The 11,460-nt window shown below is 37.3% G+C and overlaps 1 protein-coding gene across 5 annotated transcripts; it reads right to left on the bottom strand.

The window, feature by feature from the left end:
* Positions 1-233: 233 nt before the first annotated feature.
* On the bottom strand, positions 234-8,666 carry LOC112282843 (uncharacterized). Of its 5 annotated transcripts, none has more exons than XM_090250302.1 (15): positions 8,466-8,641; positions 7,086-7,189; positions 6,783-6,834; positions 6,252-6,340; positions 5,998-6,022; positions 5,282-5,320; positions 4,745-4,862; positions 4,407-4,462; positions 3,738-3,904; positions 2,997-3,372; positions 2,707-2,828; positions 2,266-2,482; positions 1,479-2,090; positions 1,235-1,315; positions 234-1,001 (listed from the first exon to the last, which is right to left on the bottom strand). In XM_090250302.1, exons 8-15 carry the CDS (start codon positions 4,424-4,426, stop codon positions 539-541), a joined length of 2,058 nt encoding a protein of 685 aa, XP_090106428.1. In that variant the 5' UTR covers positions 4,427-4,462; positions 4,745-4,862; positions 5,282-5,320; positions 5,998-6,022; positions 6,252-6,340; positions 6,783-6,834; positions 7,086-7,189; positions 8,466-8,641; the 3' UTR covers positions 234-538. The 5 variants fall into 5 exon arrangements, with proteins under 5 accessions (XP_090106428.1, XP_090106429.1, XP_024376688.1 ...); XM_090250303.1 differs by having other exon boundaries at positions 7,086-7,182; XM_024520920.2 differs by lacking the exon at positions 4,407-4,462 and having other exon boundaries at positions 8,466-8,666.
* Positions 8,667-11,460: the final 2,794 nt, after the last annotated feature.

Below are 11,460 nucleotides of genomic sequence, written 5' to 3'. Positions count from 1 at the left end.
GCTTTAGTATGAGAATGCTTTGAGCAAGGCGCTCTGAAGTAGGGGCATTCTGTTCAGTAACGTATAGAAAGCTAGCTCTAAATCAATCTTTTGATAATGCACGATAAATCAATCTTTTGATAATGCACGATAAATCAAAGAACTGACTTCCAGGCCACACATTTGAATTTACAGAAACCCACCCAATCAACACGATAGACAAGCGGCTCATTTCAACTTCAACACTAGCTAAGGAAATTTTAACACAATCAACACTGGTATTTATATATGAAGAACACATTTGATGTCAAAATGATGAAAACACGGACTACTTCAAAATATCACGCTAAATGTCGATCAGGTATGCTATTCTAATGAGCTTCGGTTTCTTAACACATGCACAACCTCGTGCACGCTGAGGTATTAACTAAGAAAAGAGTAAGGAAATACCACAGCTGCCAGAGGCAGGCTGAACAAAAAACCTGATGACAAATGAACGGCTAAAGACCAACATCTATGCTCTAGAACCTCCAAGACACAGTAATAGAACTTCTAAAATCTATTTCGAAGGTGATCGTGAACCAGGGCTTAAATCCCTCCCATACGACACCAAGCCTGCATTCTCACCTGAGGATCTGCTTCGTGATGGAGAAACACTCACCGAAAGTGTCGGTGACCTGCGTCGTCGACGATCAGTTTCATCCCTGGCGTAAGAGACAAGTTTCCTCTTTTCAGGTGATAGACTCTTGGACAACGAACGACTTGGAGAGTGAGATACAGAAGAACTGGCACTTCGAGAACGACGCCTAGCTCCTCTGGAACCTCCGTTATTATGTCCATCTTTAGATTGGATTGCAATTCGGGGTCCAAGACGATTGCGGAGGTCACTGCTGATGGGGGCACGACCTCCAGACGGAGAAACGCTACGACTGACGCTCCGATGAATACCTCTTCGACTACGGTCACGGTGAACACGAGGACTACGACTTCGACTTAAGCTTCTGCTGGCAGTCCTCCTGTGTCTGAGTAACCGACAAAATATGTAATGGTGTCATAAAATAATGATATTGCCAGAATGAGCAGATCAGTTTCAGGTTTAGACATGTTCTGATGAAGTGTCTTGTACGATCATTGCAGACACCGAACTCTTCATGTCATTCAGCTCCATAGAGAAAATATTTAACAAAAATGCGGTGAAAGCTTGATATTGATAATTATTCGAAGTAAATAAAAAATTACACAAATGAGATCTTACCTGGGTGGTGATCGGGCTCTTGGAGGACTTCTGTATCGTCTTGGGCTCCAATCTCGATTGCCCCTGTACCCCCTTCCATACCTGGTTGCAACATAACCACATGTCACGACGGAACATAGTCGAATTTTTCAGTAAATTTACACTAAAAACTACCACAACTACTACGCTCTAATCCATAAAAATGATACCTCCATTTCCTTAAACTTCATGTAACTAAAAATACTGTCATAAAATTCGGCAACACCTGTCATTTCCACCCCGATCGTGTCTATCTCGATCGCCACGCCCACCATAGCCGTAAGTCCGCGGTGGAGACCGGTCAGGGGTTCGGTATCGACGGGCATATGAATACTGCTGGCTAAACCCACGACCTCTCCTAATCCTCTTTGGAGTGCCTTCTCGACTGGGACTACGCACCAAACTCCGACTACGAGATCTGTTGAGAGGATCAGCAAGGGTGAGGCTCCGGGCTTTCGCGCTAGTAGGACGAGCAGGGCTTCTACTCTTCATAGACCTTGTGCTGGGAGTCCGACTCTTGCTGCGGCTCAAACTCTGCCGCTCTGCTTGATCTGATTGAGGTAGGCCCTGGACATTGGGGCTTGGAGGAACAGGACTTGGGCTACGGATGCTACTCGATTTTTTCCTAGTGACGAATATAGGACTGCGGGAGACCGGACTTCTGCTCAGACTTTTCCTATCATCAGATGTAGGACTACGAGGGGTCGGACTCCTGCTCAGACTTTTTTTCCGCACTACAGGGCTTCTGCTCGGACTTCTTTTCCTCTCCACGGGGCTCCTGCTTGGACTCGGACTATGGGTCGAGCTTCTCCTCTTCTCAAAGCTTCTGCTACGACTCCTAAAATCAACGCCATATGAATAACATATAAGGATAAGTAAAAATATGATAACTTATAAAAACGAAGAATAAAAAAGTAAAAATTTCAACACAAACCTCGACAGGTAAGCATGTATCCTACAAGGACGCATGCATTCGTTGAGCAAAGATATTGATCATACAAGTTGCAACCCACCTTGATCGGCTTTGACGAGGACTGGGTGGAGGCGACAAACTCAAATCTGAAGCCACCGCCTGAGGTTTCGAGTCTTCCCGAAATTCCACAGGTCCCTCTTTTAGATCGTCCTTAGATACCTTCATATCGATTTCTATTTGTTTTCCAACAAGTTTGGCACCTGCTCTCTGGCCAGATTTTTCAGCTGTTGTGGTTGATTGTTTCGTTCCAACTTTATCTGTAAAATAATTAACATAATCAGAACCTAAAATGAACATGAATTACAGCGGACACAAACCAACTTTAGCATGCCGACAGTAATCAACCTAGCCAACCAGCATGCCCCTAACATAAAACTTGGATGAAAAGTAATAAAATATTGTTTTGGGGTTCCATGTCTTATTACAAAATCAAGATCTACATCAAGGTAGGCAGAAATGATCATGAATAAGTCGTACGTGCCTCGAATTTGTGTCTTCTGGGTTCTCTTCGCCGCACGTGCACTCACGTCACTATCAGTGTCACTTTCAAGATCTGAGCTCGAAGTTTCACTGTCAGAATCACTGCTATCACTTTCAGAACTCCTGCAACAAACATGACCAGAATGATCATGAACAGGTAGCAAATACGAATAACAATAATCTGTTCCGCAAACCCGACCTCATTCAGATATAATAATATAAGTCATCCGCACATAAGACATAACATCAGTAAATGCATAACAAGTCTCAGTAAACTAGCCACACGCATACCACTTAGATCTCCTTCTTGATCTGGTCCTCCTCTTTCGTCTCCTATCTTTGCGTTTGTCTCTTTTTCGCCTGTGAGTTCTCTTCTTCTCCTTCCTTACTGGTTTCCTCTTTCGTTTCCGTCTATCGTCCTCGCTGGACGAGCTTAATTCAGAGGACGAGTATGATTCAGAGTCAGATTCAGTATCAGACGAAGAATCTGAATAGTATTCTGAATCTGATGAACTCTCAGAAGAATCTGATGAGTAACGCCTCCTTTTCTTCCTCCTTCGGTCTTTTACAACCTTCCTATGCTTCCTCTTAGAACGATAATGTTCTTTATCGTCATCACTTGAGTAATCATCTCTACTATCTTTGAGTTTTTTAGCCTTCTTCTTGTCTAGGGTCATCCACAAAACATATTAATTCACAGATAACCTCGTGAAAGTGAGGAACAAAAGATACAAACATTTACACCTGAGCATTCACAAAAATGTGCCCTATCACGAAAACGTAAAACTCTAGCTCAATGCAGCTGTCTTCAAAAAATACCAGTTCCCAATACATCCCTTTGAAACAAGACAAAAAACACAAAGCCCCGCAAGCAAGGAAGAGCATGCAGAATTCGATCAAAGCAGATAAGTGCGGCAAACCCAGCCTTGTCTTCACTGAAGAAGACAGGTTGTCGTTCAAAATCGGCAAAATATGCGCTATCAGTAGTCCAACTACATTATTTGCAGATCCCCTCATGATCTACAACCTTACCGTCTTTGTGGGGAACGACACTATTGTCTTTGCCCTGGAGTGCCTCTCCACAATCCACTATCTTTATTGGCACGTCTGGCTTGTTTCTCTGACCAGATGTAGGTACATTCTCTATCGTCTTCAAGATATCCATGCCTTCGACTACCTTGCCAAACACCACATGCTTCCTGCAAACAATTTAACTCCTTAAGCTCTGATCGACCTCAGTGATTACTTAGTGTTCAATCATTATGATCAAGTGAAAACCACATATTCCCAGCTAACTATAGCTAGCTGGTTTCATGAAATCATTTAATATTGTAGGAAGCAACTCTATAGTGCAGCTGTATGATGAAAGAAAGCATCAAACGTAGGAAGAACATGGTAAAGTCAACATCATAGTAGAAATCAACATAGAATTGATTCGTGCCACTTCGTGTGTTTGATAAGTCTCTGCATAGGCAACTTAGGATGGACTTGAGAAATATACCACATTGATCAATCAACAGCAAGGCCAACCAAGATTGAAACAGGTGCCCAATAAAACTACCGCACACGCATGAGCCTATGTATGCGCACGTCTAGACTTCAAAACTTTACTTTCCAGAAATTACAAGGCAGGAATAAGAAAGAATAAGCCATCAAGCAAATGACAATCTCCACATTAGAACAAACATAAGTTTGCCTCACCCCGTCACTGAATGGCACATGAGTCATGTGGGGTGGACAATGACGAGGTTCGTGGCCTACAAACAATTATCCCAGTAAAATCGTCATTAGACAAAATATCTGCGAAGCAGCTACATATCATAAGAGAGACCATTTTGAAACCATCAACGAACTGAAAAAGACTACCGCCTTCACGCGAATATTAATCAACGTGGATATTCATATATAATAGAGTTGTATTCCGTGAACCACATACTTCATTTCCTAATAGCACTAGTATTAGACCAGCGTGGACAAACAGAATTCATCAAAGCAAAAGAGAAGAGCAATCTGTGCCCTGTAAAGGAGCGATCTCTCACCCATTCAAATGTGGTTGCGATTTAAAAGTAAGAAAGAACTGTGAACCGTTTGTGTTTGGACCAGCATTTGCCATCGATAGTATCCCCGCTCCATCGTGCCCATACTTGAAATTTTCATCTGAGACAAAGACATTAAAAGTCGTAAGAAACTTACATACGTGTCGGAAAGATTTCTTCTCTTCCTGCAATTCAGAAGGTATATCAATGTTCGAACTTGCAACATATGTTATCATTCGGAAAATTATACAATCAGTAAACGAGAATTCTATACAGGCCAGAAACGCATTTTCTTAGGTAGATAAGACCATGAACATCCCAGACCTTGTATTGCCACATAAAATAATTTATCGCATAGAAGTTCTGGCCACATACCTGGCATGATCTTTTCAAACATGTGACACAAACACAAACCAAATATCCTCTTAGGTTTAGATTCACTTACGATTCCCTCTTCTAAAGATACCAAGACACATCAAAACTAAAACATCTGCAGACGTATTTTCTAAGTCCAAAACATAGGTTGACTGAGATAAATACCGGCAAACTTGCCACCGTAAATGCTCTCACCACCTGTGCCTGCAGACCAAAGACATGAATATTATGTCGATTGGCTAATACAAGAATAATACGGTTACGAGACCTTTAATCTTCCATTGAATGATGCTACAAAGTCAAATATTCAACCATACATGACCCAAAAGTTCTCACAAGTTCTGCATATAAATTAACCCAATTAACTATCACCAGAACAAAACATCCACGTGTATTACAGGTAAGAGCGCTAAGCACCCCGAGTGCGATGAACCTCATTTTGGGATGCTTTTGAAATCAAAACCCAGCCATGAAAAAAAAGAGGTCACGCGAAAGGCAACCATCAACGGTGCAGACAACTTGATTAACCTTGTGAACTTTCAGGTAACTCCAGTAAAATTCAACGGTTTCATTATCTGATAGCCATCGGTATCAATAGATCCGTTTTCATAGCAAGCATTACGAGTCTAAAAATATAACCACATTAACCATCTCTTGACAGATATTAGTAAGCCGCCTACACAAAAAAAAAAAAAAAAAAAAAAAAAAAAAAAAAAAAAAAGCATATCCGCTACAGTAAGCCAAACGAAGGTAGCCAAAAGCACTACATTCTGCAACGTGAGCTCTGACTTCTTTATAGAATACTGTACTAAATTTCAAGTAGGACGACGTGTATTAAGTAAAGAACGTTCTTTCATCGGTAGACAGGCAAATAATCTTACCATCTCTCTTGGAGAAGTCTCCCCCCTGTATGGAATGAAGTAAATTAGTATTAGTTCTGTGGAAATTGCTCTATGTGTTGAGTCTGCCGGCAAATAGAGATGCTCGTCCACTTAATGCAAACCACAAATAATACATGAATAACCACAACACATACATCCGGCCTAGCACAATGTTGATGAAATGCCGCGAAAAGACAAATACAAGCAACATGACTGAAGATGCATCACACTAAGCCTTCTTATATTAGTATTACTTGTGCCATAAATCCTGGAATGATTCGGTGAAATATAGTGTCTTTGAAGTGTAGGGGTTTCTTTGTAATGCGGCCTAAACCCTTCTCTCCTGCAGGTATCAAAAAAGAATCAGCGACTGAATGACAATAGACTACTTTCATGAAACAAGACTCTTGAATTATTAAGAAAAGAACAAATTTTATGAGCTAAACACTGCCTAAAACTTTGAAACATACGATCGAGCTCCCAATCACAAAGATAGCGCCACTCTGACGTTCAAGTTCAAATGAACATCATTAGATCGTCTGGACAGACCTGCAGATATCAAGAAACAAACGGCAAGCGATACGAAGACATCCCACAACATCCAAACCACCGATCGAATGATAAAGCAACACGTTCCTTCACGTAGGTGAGAGTGATGTAGTCCCAATTTGCACCTCTAAAATATATACAACTACATCATAAGTTCATTCTTCAATCTCTCTCCACATACAGAAAGAAGAACTATGTAAGCCACAAGAAGCTAGCCTTTGTGCACAAAGATGTACCTGTGCAGAGCGCTCGAAAATTTTCTGCAGTTTTGGGCACATCTGTATAAAGCTGTGACACGGAAATACAGCCTTTAATAGAAACAAGAGATTATTTCACAAAAACTACAATTAGTGAAAAGTGCATGATGATCAAGATGAGGCAAAAAACTAATTGAGGCATTTACAAGGTTTACATAAAATGAACAACACATTGACCAAAAACTGAAATCAATAACAAGGAGCATACATCTGGTGAATCAGAAAACAACAAGAACACTAGGTAATTGAACAAGCGGAGGGACAAACCATATATGTGCATACCTCCATAACAATTTTGCCAGCAGGATTACCACCAATGGTAACATCGAAGAAAACCCTTGGATTTGAAGTTTTTTTACCCATGATTCCAGAGTTATTGCTGAACGCTACATATCACATCAATTGTCAACTACGACACGATAGAGAATTTTCTATAACAGCATATATCCTCATCATCAATTAACGAAATCCAAGAAAATCATTACACTGAGCATGAAAGTAGATAAATAATGAGGAAAAAGAATTGAATTAACGCAGGTAAGTTGGAGACAAATGAAGGTGTAAGCAAGTAAATCGCAAAGCAAGCGAATCACCAGCTAATTAAAAGCTACAGTGCCGCAAATTTCGACCAGTAGTCGGTGAGAAGGACCAATCTCCGGTTGGCAGTAGGAAAGCTGTGTTTCAATAAACTCTACGCGACCGCGTCCTTCTAATTATTCTTGATCGAAACTTCTTCAATCAAAAAAGTTTAAGTAATGGAATCGTCTATTCGAAATGGCAGTCAACACGAATCTCCGAAAATTTATCCATGAAGGAAACGAAGGGAAATTGATAGAGGCTGGAAATAGATGAGCTGCATCTCTAAGAATGCTACCTTTTCAAAAACGGCCGGTAACATGCAAGGCTGGAAACAAGACATGTGCGTAACTGCGAAGTTCTGCTGAGCATCGATGTCTACAACACACCTTCCGAATTATTTCGTCCCGTATAACTAACCGCTCAAATAAATGAAGAAGACGCATCAAATATAGGTCTATGGAGCCTAAAGCGTCAGCAGCTGCTCCTGAGAAGCAACCACATCTAACAGTCATCGAAATTGCCACGAAGCCATAACTGTCTACCGCAACATCAATGCATCTCGAAATACTTTGATCAAAAAACCTTAAACCCTTCACCAGGGGCGGACAAAGCATTCACCTATATTCGATGAAGCACAGCAAATAAATGTGAAGCAACGTCAGAATTACAGCTAAGAGACGAAAAAAAGACTTCAAACAAGTATGCCTCGATTCCTGTGCTCATCAACGGAACAACCAAGAAAAATTAGTATCAGACTTCGAAAAGACTACTCAATAATGCCGGAGAGGAGAAGAAATCAACCCTCGTCGAGAGAAAAGAGGCGATCCAAAAAGGTACGAAAGGCCACAGAGCAGAAAATAATTTCACGAATCCGTACCCCGCCCAAAACCACCCACACTCCGTCGAAGCAAATTGCTATACAAAAACGCCACAAACCGTCCTGTACCTATAAGCTTTTATACTCTTAATTACTTCGAAACAAGGTCCGATTCATCACCACAAACAGCAAACACGGAAACTGTCCTGAGGCAATAACAAGGGACGCGCCGGAAACAGAGAGAGAGGAGGAGAGGAAACAAGTACCGCACTCCAGGGCGACGGTGAAGAGGCGAAAATAAAAAGTTAGCGCTGAAGAGGGACGAACTGTACTAACAAAGAAGTGCGAGAAAGAGGAACTGCTTAGGTGGTCAGCCTCGCCATGGTCATGGTGGTGATGCGAAGTGTAAGTTAGGCACGTTAGCACGGAAGAAACACGGACAGTCGAAGAAAAGAAACGATCCCACGTCGGGCAATAGCAGTTGTAGGCAGATTAGGGTTTGAGAAATGTGGACACAAGGAGACTTTTCCAGAAGCCTACCCATCCGATTCTTTACTATTTATAAATTCCGCTTCTCCATGGCAAATCTCAACCGTCCAGTCCCTATATACTCATATCAACCACACCATGGCCACCAGTAACTTCTCTATTTGCCTTTTGCTTCCATTCACTTCTTGCTATTTTGAAATTAAACACTTACTTTCCATTTGGAAATATGTGTTTGGTTTTTTCTTAGCTTTCGTCTGTATATTTAATGGCTTTTCACATTTTAATGGTAAAGCATGTGAGACAATTTTATTCTGATTTTATTTTTTTCATTTTTTTTAATAAACACATTGATTTTTCCTTTTTATTTTTGATGGTGAGTTTTGTTTACCTTGGGACATGATTGGATTGAGTTTTTTTCAAGTTACAAAAGATTTTTACATTGAAGTATTATTTTCAGTACTTATTGTTATTAACAAAATATTGTAAAATAATGTAAATGGTAGTGTATCAAAATGATCTTACTCTATTAGATAAAGTCTTTAGAAGAAGAATATTAATATAACTATTCAATTTGGATGTCAAAAATACTATTACTAAAAGCTTTTTTCTTTTTGTCAACACTCAATGAACAAAACATTATTACAATGTACCATGCACTGTCAAAGTAAATTTGGAAAGTGCCTTTGAGCAAAAAAGCAGTTCAGTATTAAAAAACTTAACAAAATATCATATTACATAATGCTTCTTTGTTACAGTAATTTTTATAATATAAATTATTCAAATTAATATTTAAAATTTTGGTTTTAGTGCGTATGAAAGTAAAATTTTGTTAACTTGATTCAGTCATGTCTTAGTAACTGACTTATTGAAATGTGACATTCAAGAAAACAGATGTTTAATGAGTTTTAAAAGTTAAAATATTATGATTTAAAATAACAAATTAATTGTAATACAATAATTTTTAATTTATATACTAGAAATAAAGTCTATTGCTACAAATTTTTTAAATTCTAAATATAATGACATTTCATAATAACATATAAATATAGCTTCAATAAATATTTTATTTGAATAAATATAAAAATTTAATAAAATAAACAAATATATTTTATAAACATTAATGTGGTGTTGAAGTGTCTATGTGTGTGTATATATATATATATATATATATATATATGAACATGATTGAATTGATGAAATAAGTAATATATTCTTTAAATCTTTATTTTTGTTTTATATGTAATTTTTTCACTATATTCAAACATGTAATATGATATCTTAATATTAAGTTGTAATAAAAAGTGATATTATCCAATACAATTCTAAATAATAATTAATTTATAATATTAAATTTTTAAAATATTTTTTTTTGTTATCTTTTAATATTTTTAACATCTATATAATAAACTAGCACACTTTGAACTTCTTAAAGATATAAACAAACTCTTTCATTAGTTAAGAAGATAGTTTTACTTAAAATAAGGTCTTTAGGCAATTGACATGAATCTATATGTATTTTCATATGGATTTAGCATTAAAAAAAATTCTTTTGAGCAAAAAGTAAGATTGTAGGATTTATTAAGAAATTAAATACATGACTATAAGCATTTTCATATGAATTTTGCATAGAATGTTTTTTTAAAGGTAAAGAAATATTCTTCATTCTTGCCTCCATATATACTATCAAACTAAGAATTATGTAGCAACATTCTATAAGACCTCTAATACATATTCAACTTATACAATACATATATAACTTGTAAGACAAGTTTCATATATGTGCACCACATGGTCTACTTGTATCACAAGTTGCCAACATGTGGTCAACTTATTATCATAGACATACACATGCAAACTAATAATTATCTATAAGATTAGATAAAAGTAAATAAAAGTAGGTCAATTCCATAATATCTTCTATGGAAGCTTTCTAAAAGCTTCATAGACATTGCTTTGACTTTAATTAAAAATTTATTTTTGATTATATTTTCACCATATAATCATATTACATCACGACACTAAGAACATAACTATAGGAGTAACAATATTGGAATCCACAAATCCTATTTCATGAAGTCCAAAGGCAAATGATTTATCTTGTTTTGTAAGCATTATTTTTAAATATTCAATTTTTGCTAGTAATAAAGAACCATCATATCCAATCTTCAATTCTTCAAGAGTCTCCTTTGTAAATTGATGTCTAATATTCATTGGATTTCTTAAACTTCTTTCTTTTGATGCTTCTCTCATTTGTTCTACAGAATTTTTTGGTAAGAACCAGCAATAGATTTTACTTTCTTATCTATTGTTTTATATTTTATTTCAACAATCACTTTTTGTGCTTCAAAAGATTTAAGTATAGTATAAACCTCCCTTGAATAAATTTCTACAATCTTATCATTATTTCCTAATCCAATAGATGCAATTAATTTCAAAGAATGTTCCAATCCATTTTCTTCATAAACACTTAAAATTCTCTCATGATCTTCTAATATCTCTATCTATATAATTTTCTTTCAATATTATATATATATATATATATATTTTAAATCTTAAACTTTCCTATACATAATATTCTTATTTTCAAAAATGCCAATAAAACTTGCATCAAAGGCACCTACATCTTACAAGAGTACCTCTTCTTTTGTACCTCCATAATCTTACTTTACAGTGGCACTTCTCCAAAATCCTTAAATCCTTCAATAATTCTTAGCAATGGCTTCTCCTTCAATCTATTTCAATTTCACTCATGATTAAGAGGTATAGTTAAAA

Source organism: Physcomitrium patens, chromosome 5 (genome assembly GCF_059467195.1).
Source record: "Physcomitrium patens ecotype Gransden chromosome 5, ASM5946719v1, whole genome shotgun sequence".
NCBI lineage: Eukaryota > Viridiplantae > Streptophyta > Bryopsida > Funariales > Funariaceae > Physcomitrium > Physcomitrium patens.
This window is presented reverse-complemented; position numbering and strand designations above follow the sequence as displayed.

Coding starts and splice junctions, on each gene's coding strand:
- LOC112282843 (XM_024520920.2), bottom strand. CDS start 7,166: ATGGGTAAAAAAACTTCAAATCCAAGGGTTTTCTTCGATGTTACCATT. Junction 6,341..6,782: donor TTTTCGAGCGCTCTGCACAG/GTACATCTTTGT, acceptor TGATACCTGCAG/GAGAGAAGGGTTTAGGCCGC. Junction 3,373..3,737: donor TGTCGTTCCCCACAAAGACG/GTAAGGTTGTAG, acceptor GGATGACCCTAG/ACAAGAAGAAGGCTAAAAAA.